The sequence below is a fragment of the Pangasianodon hypophthalmus genome, chromosome 4 (assembly GCF_027358585.1).
Source record: "Pangasianodon hypophthalmus isolate fPanHyp1 chromosome 4, fPanHyp1.pri, whole genome shotgun sequence".
In the NCBI taxonomy this organism is placed as follows: domain Eukaryota; kingdom Metazoa; phylum Chordata; class Actinopteri; order Siluriformes; family Pangasiidae; genus Pangasianodon; species Pangasianodon hypophthalmus.
Window position 1 is genome coordinate 24,250,543 of NC_069713.1, and position 18,775 is coordinate 24,269,317.

General features: G+C 37.4%; 1 protein-coding gene across 1 annotated transcript; it reads left to right on the forward strand.

The window, feature by feature from the left end:
- Positions 1–237: 237 nt before the first annotated feature.
- Positions 238–15,541, forward strand: otulinb (OTU deubiquitinase with linear linkage specificity b). The gene is made up of 9 exons (XM_026935925.3): positions 238–585; positions 790–971; positions 4,767–4,967; positions 5,110–5,180; positions 6,155–6,267; positions 7,124–7,267; positions 7,633–7,743; positions 11,303–11,572; positions 12,537–15,541. The coding sequence occupies exons 2-9, from the start codon at positions 835–837 to the stop codon at positions 12,801–12,803; spliced, it is 1,314 nt and encodes a 437-aa protein (XP_026791726.1). The 5' UTR covers positions 238–585; positions 790–834; the 3' UTR covers positions 12,804–15,541.
- The last annotated feature ends 3,234 nt before the right edge of the window (positions 15,542–18,775 follow it).

The window sequence follows — 18,775 nt, forward strand, 5'->3', positions numbered from 1 at the left end:
ACTCAAAGCTCTAAATCTTTTCCTGACAACAGTATACAACTACAGTTTAGCATTTAACATTTAACATGATAATAAATATCACTGCACTTGTCATTTTAGCCAATGCGCCATCTTAAGTTGCTGTTCAGGTGATTTCATTTACAGTGTCTATCATCAACATGGGCAGGTGAGAGGCAGACCCACTGTGCCAGGCCGTATCTACTGCGCATGCTCCAGCTCCAGGGTCTGTACTGCGCATGCTCCAGCTCCAAGATCTCTACCTGAGCAGGGTCTGGCTCTAATATTCCCAAAATGGCGACTTCCATTTCGAACAAAAAGGCTTCAAACAGGCACAGTGGGAGTAAATGGCCCATAATGTCCACTCATACATATAACCGTCACTGACTGCGATTTAAAAAAGGCTTCAAAACCGCACACTGCGAGTAAATGGCGCTATACACTGTCGTTGGTAGTAACCGTTTGTGGAAACTACAATTCCCAACATCCCCTATAAACAGGAAGTGACTGTTTCTGCGGAGATTAGATTAGCAGGCTGTCCCTAACTTTAATTTACGTATTAGCTTTCGTGGACACTTAACTTAGAAGGTAAATAAACATTTGAAGAAATCGACTGTTGAACTATACATCTAGCTCCATTTATTTCCATTTGCCTTCATTGTTTGTCAAGTGCTAGCATCACTTAGCTAGCTAGTTATCTTGCTAACACAAGTGCGGAAGTGCAGCTGTGTTTACTGGATGTGGAGCACTTTGTAAGTGCTTGTTTAGCTCACTGCGTTTGTGTTTGTGTAGCTGCTGTTTGTGGAGGTGTGGGAGAGATGCTGTGTGCTCTGCAACATGCGTCCCACTGAGCCAGCTGCCAAAGATGGACGCAGTCGCAAGACTAACAAACCCAGAAACACTCGGGGAACTGTAAACCACTGTCCCGAGTCTCCTGAGTCCTGCAGCGAGAGCAAAAAATCCAAGAAAGTAGGGTAAGTGCTTCCTGATCTTAAGTTTATTACTGTTTTGATTCCATACTTTTGAACATGTCGTGTTTTGTTCAAACGTTCAAACAAGAGCAAACAAATGACAACAGATTAGTGTTTGGGAGTCAGTTCCAAACAGAGTCGATTCGTGGATTTGTGAAACCGAAGGAGTCGATTTGATTTGAGTTTGTGAACAAAGGAGAAAGTTGGAGAGAGTAGGTGATTTCAGTGGAGTTATCTGACACATTCCTCCCTCAACACCACGTTACACAAAGCATTGTTTTACTCACAACTAACAACAACCAGACTCTAGAGATTCCTAACACAATGAATCAGAATCGACTCTTTTATCGGAGAGCCATATAAACAAGCACACAGAAGATTCAGTTATTGACATATTCTTATATATTTGTCCTTATTTTAGTTTGATTTATAATGTTGAATAACTTTTCATATACTTTCGAACTCTCTGTGCCACTGTAAAATCTTTATTTTCCTCTGAGATGAATAGTTATCTATCTATCTATCTATCTATCTGTCTGTCTCTCTATCCTAACACAAGGAATCAGAATCAACTCTGTTCTTAATATAAACAAGCACACAGAAGATTTAGTTACTGATATATTCTTATATATTTATCCTTATTTTAGTTTCATTTATAATGTTAAATTACTTTTAGGATACTTTCAAACTCTGTGCTGCTGTAAAATGTTAATTTGCCTCTGAGATGAATAGTTATCTATCTATCTATCTATCTATCTATCTATCCTAACACAAATAATCAGAATCAACTCTGTTATCAGAGCCATATAAAGAAGCACATATATAGTTATCGACATATTCTTATATATTTATCCTTATTTTAGTTTCATTTATAATGTTAAATTACTTTTAGTATACTTTCAAACTCTCTGTGCTGCTGTAAATTAATTTCCTTCTAAGATGAATAAAGTGATCTATCTGTCTGTCTGTCTGTCTATCTGTATATCTGTTTCAAGAACAGAAATGGACTACTCTCCTAATTAAACTGATTATGACCATTTCTGGTCAAGCAGGCAAAATAGCAAACATTACACAAACATTACTTAAATAGTCAGCAAAACAGAACTACACCGGCCACATATTGCCTAGGTTCTGAATTATGTCCACTCAAGCACATTAAAATACTGTAGTCTTAATTTCTGGCAACACACACAGGGTCCTTTTGTTTTTGCTATACACTGAAGACATTTGGGTTAGAGATCAAAAGATGAATATGAGACGATAGATCAGGATTGCAGTTATATATAATTAATGATACTTACATCTAGATGTGTTAAACAACTTAGGACATGGCACCTTTGGTGGCAGAGCACCCAATTTTTAGGTGAGCAAAAGTACTGGAACATAAACTAAAGTAAATAACACTTAATATGTGGTTACACATACCTTGCTTACAATAACTGCATCAAGCTGGCGATCCACTAACATCACTAAACTCTTGCATTCTTCTTTTCCAGGCTTTGACCACAGCTTATTTCAGTTGTTTGTTTTGGGGGGTTTCTCCCTTCAGTCTCCTCTTCAGGAGGTGAAATGCATGTTCAGTTGGGTTAAGGTCTGGTGATTGACTTGGCTAGTCTAAAACCTTCCACTTTTTTCTCCAGATGAATCCTTTGTTGTGTTGACAGTGTGTTCTGGGTCATTGTCTTGCTGCATGATGAAGTTCCTCCCAATTAGATTGAATGCATTTCTCTGTAAATTGGCAGACAGACTGTTTCTGTAGACTTCAGTATTCATTCTGCTGCTACCATCATGAGTAACATCATCAATAAAGAATAATGAGCCGTTCCAGAAGCAGCCATGCAAGCCCAAGCCATGACACTACCTCCACTATACTTCACTGATGAGCTCATGTGTTTTCATCATGAGCAGATCCTTTCTTTCTCCACACTTTGGCATTTCCTTTACATGGTAGAGGTTAATCTTTGTTCCAGAACTTCTGGGCTCATTTCTATATTTCTTTGTGAATTCCAACATGGCTTTCTTATTCTTACTGCTGATGAGTGGTTTGCATCGTGTGCTGTGGCCTTTATATTTCTGCTCTCCAAATCTTCTTTGAACGGTGGATTGTGATGCCTTCACCCCTGCCCTGTGGATGTTGTTGGTGTTGTCACTGACTGTTGTTTTTGGTTTTTCTTCACAGCTCTCACAATGTTTGTCATCTGGCTCTGATTGATTTTCTTTCTTTTCTCTGCTTCAAAATGGCTTGCTTTTCTCCCATAGACAGCTCTCTGGTCTTCATGTTGCTTAATCCTTTTTAACAACAGATGTGGTCTTAACCGGTGAAACCCAGGTCTCAACCCAAGAGTACACAATCAAAGCTTTTGTGTATATATATATATATATATATATATATATATATATATATATATTTTATAGATACACACACCAATCAGCCATAACATTTAAAACTACTGACAGGTGAAGTACATAACATTGATTATCCCATTACAATGACACCTCTCAAGGGGTGGGATATATTAGGCAGCAGGTGAACAGTCAGTTCACTTGGTTCACCTCCAGCAGGAAAAATGGTCAAGCATAAGGATCGGAGTGACTTTGACAAGGGCTAAATTGTGATGGCTAGAAGACTGGGTCAGAGCATCTCCAAAACGGCAGGTCTCGTAGGGTGTTCCCAGCATGCAGTGGTTAGTACCTACCAAAAGTGGTCCAAGGAAGGACAACCGGTGAACTGGTGACATGGTCATGGGCGCCCAAGGCTCACTGGTGTGCTTGTGGAGCGAAGGCTATTCCGTCTGGTCCGATCCCACAGAAGAGCTACTGACCCCTGACCACCATGGAAAGTGCCTAAAATGGGCACCTGAGTATCAGAACTGGACTATGAAGCAATGGCTTGGTCTGATGAATCACCTTTTCTTTTACATCACGTGGACGGCCGGGTGTGTGTGCATCTCTTACCTGGGGAATAGATGGCAACAGGATGCACTACGGGAAGATGGCAAGCCAGTGGAGGCAGTGTGATGCTCTGGACAATGTTCTGCTGGGGAATCCTTGGGTCCTGGCATTCATGTGGATGTTACTTTGACATGTACCACCTACCTAAACACTGTTGTAGATCAAGTACACCCCTTCATGGCAACAGTATTCCCTAATGGCAGTGGCCTCTTTCAGCAGGATGATGCGCACTGTGGGATTGGGCTTGTTGCTCTTCTGTGGGATTGGACCAAACGGGCTATCCTTCGCTCCCCATGTGCATCAGTGAGCCTTGGGTGCTCATGACCCTGTCACCAGTTCACCTTTTGTCCTTCCTTGGACCACTTTTGGTAGGTACTAACCACTGCATACCAGGAACACTCCACAAGACCTGCCGTTTTGGAGATACTCTGACCCAGTCGTCTAGCCGCCACAATTTGGGCCTTGTCAAAGTCGCTCAGTTCCTTACGCTTGCCCATTTTTTCTACTTCCAAAACATTAACTTCAAGAACTGACTGTTCACTTGCTGCCTAGTATATCCCACCCCTTGACAGGAGCCATTGTAACAAGATAATCAATGTTATTTACTTCACCTGCCAGTGGTTTTATTGTTATGGCTGATCGGTATGTGTGTGTGTGTGTGTGTGTGTGTGTATATATATATATATATATATAATATATATATATATATATATATATATATATATATATATATATATATATATATATATATGTGTGTGTGTATATACATGTATATACATGTATATTAGATATATATGTATATTAGATACAAACTTTTAACCATTTGTGCCAATTCCTATCCTCTAGACAATCTCTCAAGAAGCCCAGTCAAACTGTTCCAGCTGCTGCCAGTGAAAAGGATGCTCATCCATCTAAACATGGAAAAAGCAGAGAGATGACTTCCAATATGCAAGCAGCTCCTGAAGAAGAAGCCAAGTCTTCAAATCAAGATAGTCATCTGTGCAAGCAGCGTCCACAGGAGATGTCAGCAGCAGAGAGTGATAACAGGTGCTGCGCTTTTCAGCAGATCAAACTAGTCTGCATCATGACATAAACCAGAATGTACACAGGTTTATATTGTTCAAATGTCATACAGTGTTTCATGTTTTTCATGACCACGGTGTTTCATGAGCACATGCTTTTTTCACAGTGAGGAGGATCTGTACAGGGCAGCAGAGGAAATAGAACAGGAAAGACAGGAGAAGCAGCTGTCAAATGCAGGTATTAAAGCAAATATAAAGTATTCTGAAGAATCAAAGATTACACAGTAGTATTCTGTATTAGACTCACCTTCCAGTTTAATAGGAACACTTGTACATCTGCTCATTTACGCCGTTATCCAATCAGCCAATCAGGTGGCAGCTGTACAATGCATAAAATCATGCAGATATAGGTCACAAGCTTCAGTTAATGTTCCCATCAAACATGGGGGAAAAAGTTTGATCTCTGTGACTTTAACAGTGACATGGTTGTTGGTGCCAGATGGGCTGGTTTGAGTATTGAGTACAGAACATCGAAATCTTGAGGTCAGTAGGCTACAGCATCAGAAGACCACATTGGGTTCCACTCCTGTCAGCCAAAAACAGGAATCTGAGGCTATCATGGGCACATCTCTCTCATCAACAAGGTGTTTCAGCCTGCAGACCCTCCACACACACAATGTTTTTTTTTTTTTCTTTTTTTTTTGGTTTTTTTTTTTTTTTTGCACCGTTCTGTGTAAACCCTAGAGACTGTTGTGTCTGAAAATCCCAGGAGATCAGCAGTTTCTGAAATACTCAAACCAGCCCATCTGACACTACCATGCCACAGTTAAGGTCCAAGAGATCACACTTTTTTTGTGTTTGATGTAAAACGTGCTGCTGCTGCCACATGATTCGCTGATTGGATAACTGCATAAATGAGCAGGTGTACAGTTGTTCCTATTAAAGTGGACGGTGAGTGTATATAGGTTAGGTGTTTACTTTTTAATGGCATGTTCAGCATCAAGTGCTACATTTATGGCAGGAGCAAGATTAAAAATAATAAATGAATGGTGAGTGTATATACTTTCTTGGTGAAAGCAAGAAATACTTATTGCTGGTTAAGTGTTATTGCTGTTATGTGGTTCAGTGTAGTTGTAGTGTAGTGCATTTTTCTGTTGTGTTGTGGTTTGAGATTAAATAGTTGCTTTCAGGGACGTATATTTATTTTTCTAGCTTCAGTGTCTAATTCTGACGACCAGAGCAGTGTGTCAGCTCCTGAGGGTCTGCTCTCCTACAGTCAGAGAGAATGGAAAGGAAACACTACCTTCAGCCACCTTATCAGAAAGGTATGCTTTACCGGGTCTGTACAGATGCTTGAAGGTGATAAAATGCTTGATTTCTAAACGCATGTTTTCAAGGTTAAGTATTAATCTGTGTAATTTTGTGGGGGGTTTTTTTCTGATCATGTGTTTTATATATAACATTGTAAAAACCAGTAGTATTGAATAATTTCACAGGTAGTTCAGTTTTTATTACGTGTACTATAAGCCCACTGAGCCTGCAGCAGATAAAACTGAAAGCAGAAGGTTTACCCATAAACTATTAACTATAGCCTGGTGATCACATCATCTGCTTTGTAATAGAAAAGTCTTGACATCAGTGGTGCTTAAACATTTTTTGGGTACAATAACCCCTTTCAGTGATCTTTTAAGATAAATAAAAGGAATTATAAGGAGAACAAAATGAAGTATGCAATGCAATGGGGTTTTTTTTGGTCCTGTATTGTCATTTGTATAAGGCTTTTTTTTTTTTTTTTTTTTTTTTTTTTTTTTTAAAATAAGTAAGTTGCATTGCTTTCCTTATATCTCATCTCATTAACTATTATGTCCTACTCTATTGCAACAAATTGCGTTCAATTATAAAATCAGTTCCTGCGATGAGTAATTCTTACTTAGTTACATATTTAATCTATTTTAACCATAGTAGTCATAGGTCTAATTACATTAAATAGATATATTTTTTTTAATTATATTTACTTTTTCTGATTTTTAATGATTTTCCTTTTCTGCTAAGTATCCTTTGTAGTACCTCCAAGGATCCTTAGGGGTTACTCGGAGGAACACTGCTCTACACGGTGCTGGACGTGTCTCTGCATCAGCCAGTACTTTCCTTCGCACTAATTCTATGTGCCATCTTCTTTAGGGGTATGAAGCAATAGCTCAGAAGTTTGAGAGTCTGCGCAGAGTACGAGGTGATAACTACTGCGCTCTGAGGGCGACCCTCTTTCAGCTCTTCAGCCAATCTAACAAAGTCAGTAACTGGCTGCATGATGCTGAAATTGTTCAGGTTTGTCTTCAGTACTCTGCAGAAACAAAACACACTTATACTTTACAGATAACATACTCTTACATCTATGACAGTTTTACAGTCAAGAGTTGTTAAATTTATTTATATGTAGGCACTTGTTATGGTTATTATAATAATACTAAGGCTGTTATAATGTAACTAATATTAGGTGTCAGAAGATGCAAGTTATGGTTTTATTACATAGACTAATAAATCTGTTTTTAGATAAACAGAACACTCTGTGTTTTTGGCTTAGAGCACAACCAAAACAAAATGATATACAGACATAGTAGTATGTCTATGGTGAAGTTAAATAGGTCTTGACAACTGAGATGCCTAGCTGTCTGTTTTGTGTTTCAACACAGCTGCACTGTGTGCAAGATTTAGTGGAAGAATGGAGGTTTCCTTTTGGGAGCAGAGATGAAGGAGGAGCAGTGGAACAGCTGGAACATTGTCTGAAGCGCCTGAGAGTCAGGGTAACACTAATACATCCTCTATCCTCTTTCAGAGCGTATAGTTAATGCCTTTTTCATATCAGTGTAATCAAAAGATCTGCTGTTTGATCAAAAAAAAAAAAATCATTTTGGAAGGCTGCCATGTTTTCTTTAAAAGCCAGACTGTTTGAGATGACATTACAGTCCTGCTGCATTCGCAAGTTGATTATTAAAAACAAATGTTACGTATGTGTGTAATTGTGGTTCTATGAACTCCAGATAAACACCAGAGGCAGTGTGAAATAAGTTAAGTGTGTTGCTGTGAAATACCTCCTTGTGTCCATGACAAGATGTTCCAAGAAAAATCTTTCCAGTAGAATGTTTCATGGAGTCTGCAGAGGTTCTGAAGAAACCTTGATGGCTATACAGGTTCCATAAAAGGAGGGGTAATGTTAACCTTGTAGAGTCTGGAGAATGTGCATGGTTATGCCCAGGTCATTGCGGCACAGACCGCTGGAGCTGACTGGAGCCATGTGATAGGCGTTTTAGGAATGGCAACAATCGTGGCATATGGTTTTGATTAAAAAAATCTATTTTTTGATAATGGTTTCTTTCTTGGAACAAATATACTTCAGGTAACGTTTAAGGTCATATTTTCAGTGTGTGATTTAGACTTTTTTTTTTTTTTTTTTTTACTCCTCTTTACCAAAGGAGCCAGTAATTTTGGAGCTGTGAATCATAGGGCACATACCGATTTCAGCAAAGATAACAGACTGATCTAAGTTAAGTTAAGTGATATGCCCAGACTCGAGGTGACTGTGGTGGGTGGATGAGCCATGCCCCTTTTAAAAGGCTTATGGGACTCTAGAGAAATGCCAAACACAGTGCTGTAGTGTGCAGCGATGACTGCCATATTCACCATCTGTGTGGGGGACTTGCTATCACTGAAGAAAAGTCAGAACACTAGAAATCAGACAATGCGCTTGACAGTGTCCAACCAATGATGAACACCATTAGGTGTTACTACTTAAGGGCATAAGGCTCTCAAGGCTGGACCTGTCACAATAACTACTTTTGTTGAATGATGTGTTGTCCCAGAAATAATTGTGATAAACAATATTATTGTCATTTTAAGATCATTTTATGCCACTGATATAATGCTAATATGATAGCATAATAATGCAAGTACACCCTTTCAAAGAGCAATGAACTTTTATTTCTTAAGAATATTCAGACATTGGAATTGGAATGTCAAAAAAATTAAATATCCTAAATAAATAAAACATAAATAAACTAAAACCACACTAAATGTTCCCAGACTGGAGCTGTGGACTGTGGCTTTGAAACCAAATCCCTTTGGACTTGTTCTTCCAAACTTTCTGGCTGGAATTACGTAGTTATTATTGGCCTCGATTAACACGTTATGTTCACCTGTTGCTGTCCGCTTTGTGTGTAGAGGAGCAGCCTGAGCATCGCCTCCGACACAGAGAGCAGACTAGGGCTGTCAACAGGGCTGAAAAACTAAACTCGAATTTTTCACTTAAATATTTCCATAATTCGAATTAGATTCGAATTCTAAAGTCATAATTTCAGTTAAAGGGAAATATTAGTGAACACCAGATTTTTAAATTAACAGTCCACTAGAGGGCGCAACAAATAAATACAAAGCAACAGCACCATGTTATATTGTTTATGGCAAAAAAACAAACCTGGCTGTTACACAGTGCATTTATTTGTAATATAATAAAATGAATAAAATTATAAAATCAAAAGATTTAACCCAGGCTCTCAGGCCAGTTCCAGTGTTAGTTTTCACACTGTTTTTGTCTTCTGATGAAAATATTCTTTAAATTTAGTCATATTTTATGTCATATTTATTAATTTTACGTAATTACTATTTATCAGTTTTACTAAATTGTTTTTACTAAACCAATTTGACTAAAATGGCATCGAATATAGTCAATGGCATTTTAGTTGATGAGAAAATGCAAAAATTAAACCAAATTTTCACACATTTTATATATTAACTTAAACATGTATCAACAAAAAACATGTGAAAACTGTCCTTGTTGTGAAAACCTGATCTTCTGAAATAATAACATTACAATGAGTACAATATTGCAATACAATATTGTGAAATCTTTATGCTTTTGTTATATATTGTGTTTTAGTTCGTCGGTATGGAGAGAGCATATTCACAATGTGTTCTACCTAGTGCCTTACTTAAGTTCAAGTTCACTTGTGCATTCCCATCATTTTGTGCAGAAGCGAGTTGTAATATTAGGTTTACGTTGTGTGTATGTCTGATTAATCTCATATGTGTATAGGATGTGTTTGGGTGAGTTAATTAACCCGCTAGTGAAGCGCTCCAGTTTACTGTTGTTCATTCACTGTTCAGTTTCAGCTTAAGCGAGTCAATCCCCAACATTATTGTCTATGACTAGATTATTTAAAACACTAGAACTATCCTTTCTAGATTTTACTTCTTCAAAAAACATCGTTAGTACATTAATATCTTGCGTGTCATTTTTTTTCAACAGTAGGTTTCGATTAAAATTGGTGCTAGTGCTTGCTACACATCTTAAATTCAAATTCACACAGTTTTTGTACTCGAATATGCATTTTTATCTTAAAATTGACGAATATTCGAAGTTCGAATTTGAATTTGACAGCCCTGGAGCAGACGAATGGACAGAGGCAGCACGAGTGGCTATAATGTCGGTGACCTTCATTCTTATGTAAACAAACACGCATGTAAACACAATGGGCAATATCAAAGTCAGCAAAAAAATGATCGAGGTCATGTCCATATATCGTACGATAAGTCGATAACGTAATTATCGTGACAGGCCTATTCTGAGAATCAAGTATATTAGCAGTTTGTTGTTAAAAACTGTCTTGTGTTTTTTTCATATTATGCTCCCCAGCAGGGTTTTTAGACTGATCGTACTCTTAATCCCTGATCTAGTGAACCAGTATGAGGATGTATTTATTGATAGAGACTTCAAAGCACTTCTGTAAGTCAAGTTTTATAAGGGCATAAAAGTAAATATAAGTACTGGGAGTGGATCAAGATTGTATTGTACAAGAGTAAAATAACTCTTGTGATTTGAAGTCAGAGTTGATGTGGAAATTGGTGCCACTCTGTTTACCTTTAACCCTATTACTTTGATATCCTGGAGCCCAAGAGTGTCTTGATGCTCTTACCAGAGAGCTAGAGCATGAGTAGACATGTCAGTGTTACAATAAACGTCCCCCTATAATTCAAACAATGCACTAAAGTATCAGGAATTGGTTAACATGCCCACAGCCCATGTAGACATGCACTCCCTGAACATCTCAATGCAAGCAGTAATCGATTATAAAAGTTGTACTTGTTTTGGTTATTTGGAACATTTACTTTATTATGTTTTACTTCATATGTATTTTTCTAATTAACTGGCATTGCATTTAATATTTGCGAAAAGGAGGGTGATATTTATTATTGCTAATTATGAAACATTATAATGAATAAAGTATACTGAGGGTAGACTTGGTCTGTGTGGGACTTACCTGAAGACCTGATTGACTGATTGATATTTCTCCTATCACGTTCCCACAGTGGCAGGAGGCAGTGCAGTGTGAGAGTCCAGCAGCACGGGAACGGGTTTGCCGGCAACTGTTTGTAGGGGGCCGTGAAGAATATGAGCTGCTGGAGGCCCTGAAGTTCTTGATGCTGAAGACGGTCATTCAACTGCACTCTGACATGAAAAAGGGTTCTAGTGTGCCTGAGTTCTGCTGGCTTCTTTTTGCCCGTGACACCTCCAAATGTCCCAGGAGCTTCCTCACTAATCATCTCAGACATGTGGGCTTCAGCGGAGGTCTGGAACAGGTGAGAACTTCAATGAAGCTTTATAAAAACAAAGAATCCAGACCTCCTCAGCATAATTTATTAAGGCCCAGTGATAACTTGCCTGTGTACTATATACTGTTATAGCAGTATAAAGTGATAGAGATCTGAAGTAGTTACACCATGTACAGATGGAAAAGAAGCAAACTAGCATATTATTTGAAATCTGCTAAAAGGTTTTACGGAGTAGCTTGTTTTCTAAAAGATAAACATTGTTCGTCTCTGTTTATCCCAGGAAATTGCCGAGAAAGCCCAGAGACTAGGACTTAGCTGCTAGTTCTATGGAGAGTGAATTATTTCCTCCCACATGAGCGTGGACTCATTTCAGTTTTAACAGAGTAAAAAGACTGTGCTGAAAACTAGTGAGAAAATGTAATAGGAAAAAAAAATGAATAATAGCATGGCAGCAAAAAGTCATACTGTCCAGGTGTATATTAGTACTGCGCTAACACATCTGTGCCTAGATAATGGCTTAGAAATGGCTAAATGGATTCATATGAAAATGTCCCCTTCACTTTGCCAACTCTGACTAAACTGATTTTAAATTTGCAGACTGGTTGGATGCAGATTTGTCTGAAAACAGACGAAATAGACAGTATTATTAATCATCATACCATGTAAATAGCAATATTATTATTATGTCTGATCAAGTGTTGTACTATATGTACTATAACAATGTAAATTTTCTTTGTTTTTAGAAGGTCTTCATTCAAAATACTGAATACAAGCACAGACATGTGATAGAAGAAAAACATTAGCATAATATCCATGTCTGTAGCATGTTAACTAACACTTATATGCTGATACATTGTCTGTGCACATATGCTAAAGTCAGTGTAAAAAATATTTTTACTGAGGCGAGTCCTATCATGCCATTCCAGATATTTTCAGATTAGCTACTGAGTGAAGGATATGAGTCACTAAGCTCCTTTCCTGTCTTCTGCAGGTGGAGATGTTTCTGCTGGGCTACTCCCTACAGCATACACTTCAGGCCTTTCGGCTCTACAAGACAGACACTGAGGAGTTCATCACCTACTACCCAGATGACCACAGGACAGAGTGGCCTTGCCTTAGCCTGGTCACAGAGGATGATCGACACTATAACGTGCCAGTGCCTAAACAGTCCGATCTACAATCAGCAAAACATGACAGGTCGATCAGGCCCAAATGGAACGTGCCTTCAAGTGGAACAAGAAAAACTACACTTCTATAGAGAAAATCTGATGACACTGAAAGACACCCTCCAAAGGTCTGGGGGCTTCATTATGTTAGGTGATTTTCAGCCACAGACCTCCCAACCTTTACGCATTTTGCATAACATTGGCGTGGGCTAAGCAGTCATCGTTTTTTTTTTTTCCTTCCAATAAAAACGACAGATGATCCAATCAACATATGAATCTAGAATGACTGACAGTTGTTTTGAACTCTCCAATATTGGCTGACACCCTGGAAGGCCCACCCCTTCCCCTTATCTCACATTAGTCATCTAACTCCTCTTGATTTTTGTCATTTGAAAGAGCACTGGTGCAAGGCCCTCACTTTCTGTCAAGGTAAAGGGAGAGCATTTTCACTTCATTAATGTGAAATAAAAATCTATTAACGTACAGTACTGTGCAAAAGTCTTAGGCACCCTATTTTTTTTTTTAGTACAAATTTGTTAAATGTTACAGAAAAGTGTTTGTATGTCAGTAAAGAAAGCATGAAAGGCCACTTTTCAGACAAAAAACATAATGAAGGCTGCTGGGTTTTGCTGCAAAAATAAGAAGCAAGTGTTACTGTCAAAGTCTCCAGAAGAACTGTGGCTGCTTCTGCAAGATGCTCAGTAAAACTTACAGCTCATTTCCTTATAAAACTGCACTAATTGTACCTGAGACGACTATTTTTATTTTTTTTTTTTAAAGCAAAGGATCGTCACACCAAATATTGACTTTGTTTCATTTATTACTGTTTACTGCTCTTTATAGTATTTTTTTTTTAATGTAGAAACATTTCATTATTTTTGAAGGCATCTTTGCTCTACAACATTTCATTACATGTGCCTAAGACTTTTGCACAGTACTGTATATTTGACCTGGCTAACATTAGACTCACGTATAGGCTAGTTAACATCCTTAATCATTATATTTAATAGGGATGCCACTGAAAGAGAGAAAAATTTGAATATGCCTACAATGAAGTGTAACATCTTAGACATTACATAGAATTTTCTTGATGATGATTAGGGATGTGTCTATACCGATATTCGTATAGGTTATCAGCCCAATAGCATGCTCATTTCCTCATGCTTGTAAAAGATGCTGCGATACCAGCAATCGATACCAGCAATCAATACCAGATGATGCAGTGTGATGTAAGGCTAGTGTACGTTGTCGTGACACGAAATGACAGCAATCTGGACGTATTTCACAATTAATGATGGCCGTCAAAGCAAAGTAGACTGCTGTTAGCGCTCTGCGAAAATGTCATGAAGAGAAACTACAGCATCTTCCTACAATACAAGTAACCTTTTAAAACATAAAACTCAGCACAAGGAGCACACAACTGCAGGCACTGCATTGCAGCCTAGCTGAGAAAAGTGTCTACAGACAGTGCTAAGTGTGTGAAAACAGCTCTTACAGTATTTTGTTCTTGACAGTCAGCTGCCGTCGCTTATTGGCAACGAGGGTTTCTGACGTAATAAGGACAAAAACGTCAGCTGTATAGAAGCACTTTCTGTGACTGCATTTCATTTTAAATGAACTAGCTCACATTATAAAGAATGAGCCTAGTAGCCTATGTGCATGCTGGCGAAACATAAGCAGAGCTAAATATAATGTTCAGTTACTGCCGTGATTAATACCAAAGCCCAAATTCACACAAGACCTCATTCAATTCAGTTTATATTTTATTTCAAATTAGGCTTATTCCATTCATTATTAAAGAGTAAATAGATACTGTCTCTCTTGCAGGTAAATTTACCTATTTTTAACTGATAACTGAATGCTGGATTTCCCAACACAAATTAAAATCAAAGTGCTCTTTCTCATGTCGGTAGCTCATACGGAAATGCACTTGAAACACATCCAGTATCTGTACTGGTATTGGTGAGAACCAAAAAGATATGTACTTGGCCTAAAAATAGTATTGATGCAAAAAAAAAAAAAAAAAACCTCTGCACAGCCATGTTCAAACATCATAGTCAAACCCATTGAGGGAGAAACTGGTGTGTGCGTCTATACAGTGTTTTACAGTAACCACCAAGCAAGCAGTAGCTCATCACATCATCCACCCCACCCTCTACCCCTCCCCTATCGCCCTCCACCCAAAGCACCCATAAAACCCCTGTGTATACATTTGCTACAGTTTCTACCTTATGCAAGAGATTTGTCAAAGGACTATTTTGAAAATGTACTGTTTAATTTTCCTTCTATTTTGTATATTTATTTAATTGCAGTAATACAGTAAACCATCCTGTTTATTATTGTTTGCACAGGTTTCACAAAACTGTAAGGAAATGCTGGTGCAAAATTCAGGGACTATTGTGTGTACCTAAACAATTTACAGAAAAATAGAAAATATGTCTGGAGGAGACTGGATTTAATTTAGAAAATGGAAAAGTGCAATTTTAGGTATTCTGAAAGGAAGTCCTCATCTGGCTTTTATGACTTATGCTTGTATAATTTATGAAAATGAAATGGTTAAGCAGTAATTTTCAAATTGTCATGTATTTCATTTTTTAAAATATAATTTAAGTTTACTATTTTATGAATAATTACATTGTTGTATTGCTTTTGTTTTCCATCTGTTTGCATACATTGTCCTACCAAACATAATATGCTGCAAGAAGTTAAATCATACAAGAAATGCAAATGTAATTTTTATATCAGATCTGTCTTTTATATATACATAATTGTGCGTTTGTGAAGATTGCATGCTTCTCTCAGGCAAGACAATAAAATGTCTAATTGGTGAGTGAGTTTTGGTGTCCTGATGAGTTCCATCCACAGGAGGGTGTGAGTGTATCTACATGAGCACTGAGAAGAAGCATTGAAACTACAATCGGGGGGGGAATTGAATTCGGCAAACACCCAGCACATGCAGATAATTCTGTCAGCAAAAAACCCCACTGTACTTCAAAAAGAACTTAATGACAAAACAACACAGTAAAATATTAATTAAGAATAAATATTAGCAGCATTTTTGAAGATGGAGTAATTGCTATTGGAGAAGGGGATGAAGCTGGATGCAGAATTGAAGTTGCTCTTGGACAAATATGTAAACACAATCTGTATAAAGCTTTGAATTGTTTGAATGGCTGGCTTTACATAATGAATCAAGCACACTGAGTAGAATTTTGTTTCTTTGCATAGAAAAGCAGGATAGCGAAGGCATTCTTGACTATTCTCATAGTATAAGCTGAATTTCATGTGTTTATAGTGTTACAACTTGGCTGTTAAGCGGTTAAATGGCCCATTGTGTAGGTAATGATACTAATGCCAGATCTCATTTAAAAAAAAAAAAAAAAAAAAACAGGAAAAAATATCAAAATATAGCCTTCCTCGTAAATCATTATGAGCAGAAATTCATGTGTTTATAGTGTTATAACTCTCAAGCAGTTGAATTGCCAAGCATGCTTGAAAGTGAAGTCATGACAGTTTTGGCTAATGCTAACTCTAGAACCACAGTAGGTTCTTTGCATACATGGCAAGCATCATTCGAATCTTATTCAGTGCCACCTGCTTAACTGTTAGAGATCTACCCTTGACAAATTTTGACAAATCTTACATAATGCACCTTCAATGCCTAAACATCCACTCCTGTTTCACACTTCTGTGAAAGTTTCACACTTCTTTTTTTTTTTTTTTTTTTTTTAAACAGTTTAACCATTTTTCTGCTTCCAGCTAAACTGATGAAGTGGTTAATCATTAGCTAATCAGCTCAATCAGCATTTGAACAATGCTGGGCAACAAGTACCCTGGACTGAAGCTAACAACCTCTGAGCTAGGGACATGAGTGTCGAAGTGGGGCGCTTCACTCTGGATCTTAATGGGATCTGTGAAACATAATCAAAATAATCATAATCAACCTGGATTAAAGTTTGGTTAATTTTATAAAATAAATCTGTGCCGAAGGGGTCTGGATATTTATTTATTTATTTATTTATTTATTTATTTTTACGATTAAAATGGTTCCTGGTTGCAAAACGTTTGAGAAGCCCCGATCTAAGGCGTAGATGGATCAACTCATGTCGGGAGAATTTTCAGTTAATAAAAGTATTAGATATTACTAAATCATTGTTGTTTGAGAGAACTGTTTAACGGTTTTGCCTTGTGGTTTGGCACTGCTAGCCTTGTAGTTATTCTTTAAAATTTAATTTGGATACATAAATTTAATTGTTCCCCCAGATCATTTTTAAAATTTCTTTATTTATTTCCACCTTAAGCTGCTGTTTACATCATTCATCACTTCACTTCTAACTTATAATAATCTGATAGTCAGGACAGAGAGATCACCTTCTTGTGGTACTTTTGACCTGACCCTGAACATTGGGTGTTACTTTATTTCTATTTGAACGACTTTAGATCAGCAGTCAACTGCAACTTTGTGTAAAATTGTAATATATATATATATATATATATATATATATATATATATATATATATATATATATATATATATATATATATATATATATATGACATTTTTCCAGCAAGAGGTGTAGAGGTGCCTGCCATTTAATGGTTAGTGGTTGTAACATGTTAAATGCCTGTTTTGCGAAGCAAGATTGTACAATATCAGTGAAACTTGTGTTCTATATCAGGATGCTGGTTTATTGTGATATCTAGACAAAAGCTGATAAACATTGAACATAACACAGTGTTACAGTTGTACACACAGTAAAACACAATCCAACTGACACATGAATAGAAAACTCATAATAGAAAACAGAAAAATAGTAATAGAAATAATAGAAATCATAATAGAAAAATAATAAGTAGTCAAAAATATATTGTTCAATAATGTTAATTATACTGTGTCAGTGTTCCTTACAGTGTTTTCTCATTCTCTTTATCATTTATTTCTCTAAAAAAAGTCAAATCTGGACATAGTTTTTTAATATTATTTTTATAAATACTGTATTTGTCATCAAGGTTTAATAGCAAAGAAGAGATGTTTCAGTGCTACAGTGCTATTCCACACTTTTTAAATGGTTAACTCCACCTGGATGGCGTATTGGAATTTTATATAGATTGGTATTTTGGTCAAATTTGTTAACACAGCACTAAAAACAGAACATTTAAAACAGAAGTGTGTTTTTAGTCCTTGCGAGGGTCCTACTCAAAGGCCCACTCGGATCTACGTGTACTGGATTAATGTGAACTTGACAGTTGACTGGTGTACTCAGAAAGTATTCACACCCCTTCATTTTTTCACATTTTACAGCCTTATGCAAAAATGCTTTAAAAAAAATTCACATCAGTCTGCACTCCGTACCCCATAATGACAAAGCAAAAACCAGATTTGTGATAACTTTGCAAATTTATTAAAAAGAAAAACTGAAATATCACATTGACATTGACAGTGACGAGTATTCAGCTGAAAATGCATATCATGTGCCTAAGACTTTTGCTAGATAGATAGATAGATTGATTTAGATATATAGATAGATATACAATATACTATATTGCCAAAAGTTTTGGGACACCCCTCCAAATCATTGAGTTCAGGTGTTCCAATCACTTCCATGGCCACAGGTGTATAAATTCAGGCACCTAGGCATGCAGACTGCAAACATTTGTGAAAGAATGGGTCGCTCTCAGGAGCTCAGTGAATTCACGCGTGGTACCGTGATAGGTTGCCACCTGTGCAATAAGTCAATTCGTGAAATTTCCTCACTACTAAATATTCCACGGTCAACTGTTAGTGGTATTATAACAAAGTTGAAGCAATTGGGAACAACAGCAACTCAGCCACGAAGCGGTAGGCCACGTAAAATCACAGAGCGGGGTCAGCACATGCTGAGGCGCACAGTGCGCAGAAGTCGCCAACTTTCTGCAGAGTCAATAGCTACAGACCTCCAAACTTCCTTCAGATTAGCTCAAGAACAATGTGTAGCAGCTGCATCCAAGCCTTACATCACCAAGTGCAATGCAAAGCGTCGGATGCAGTGGTGTAAAGCACGCCGCCACTAGACTCTAGAGCAGT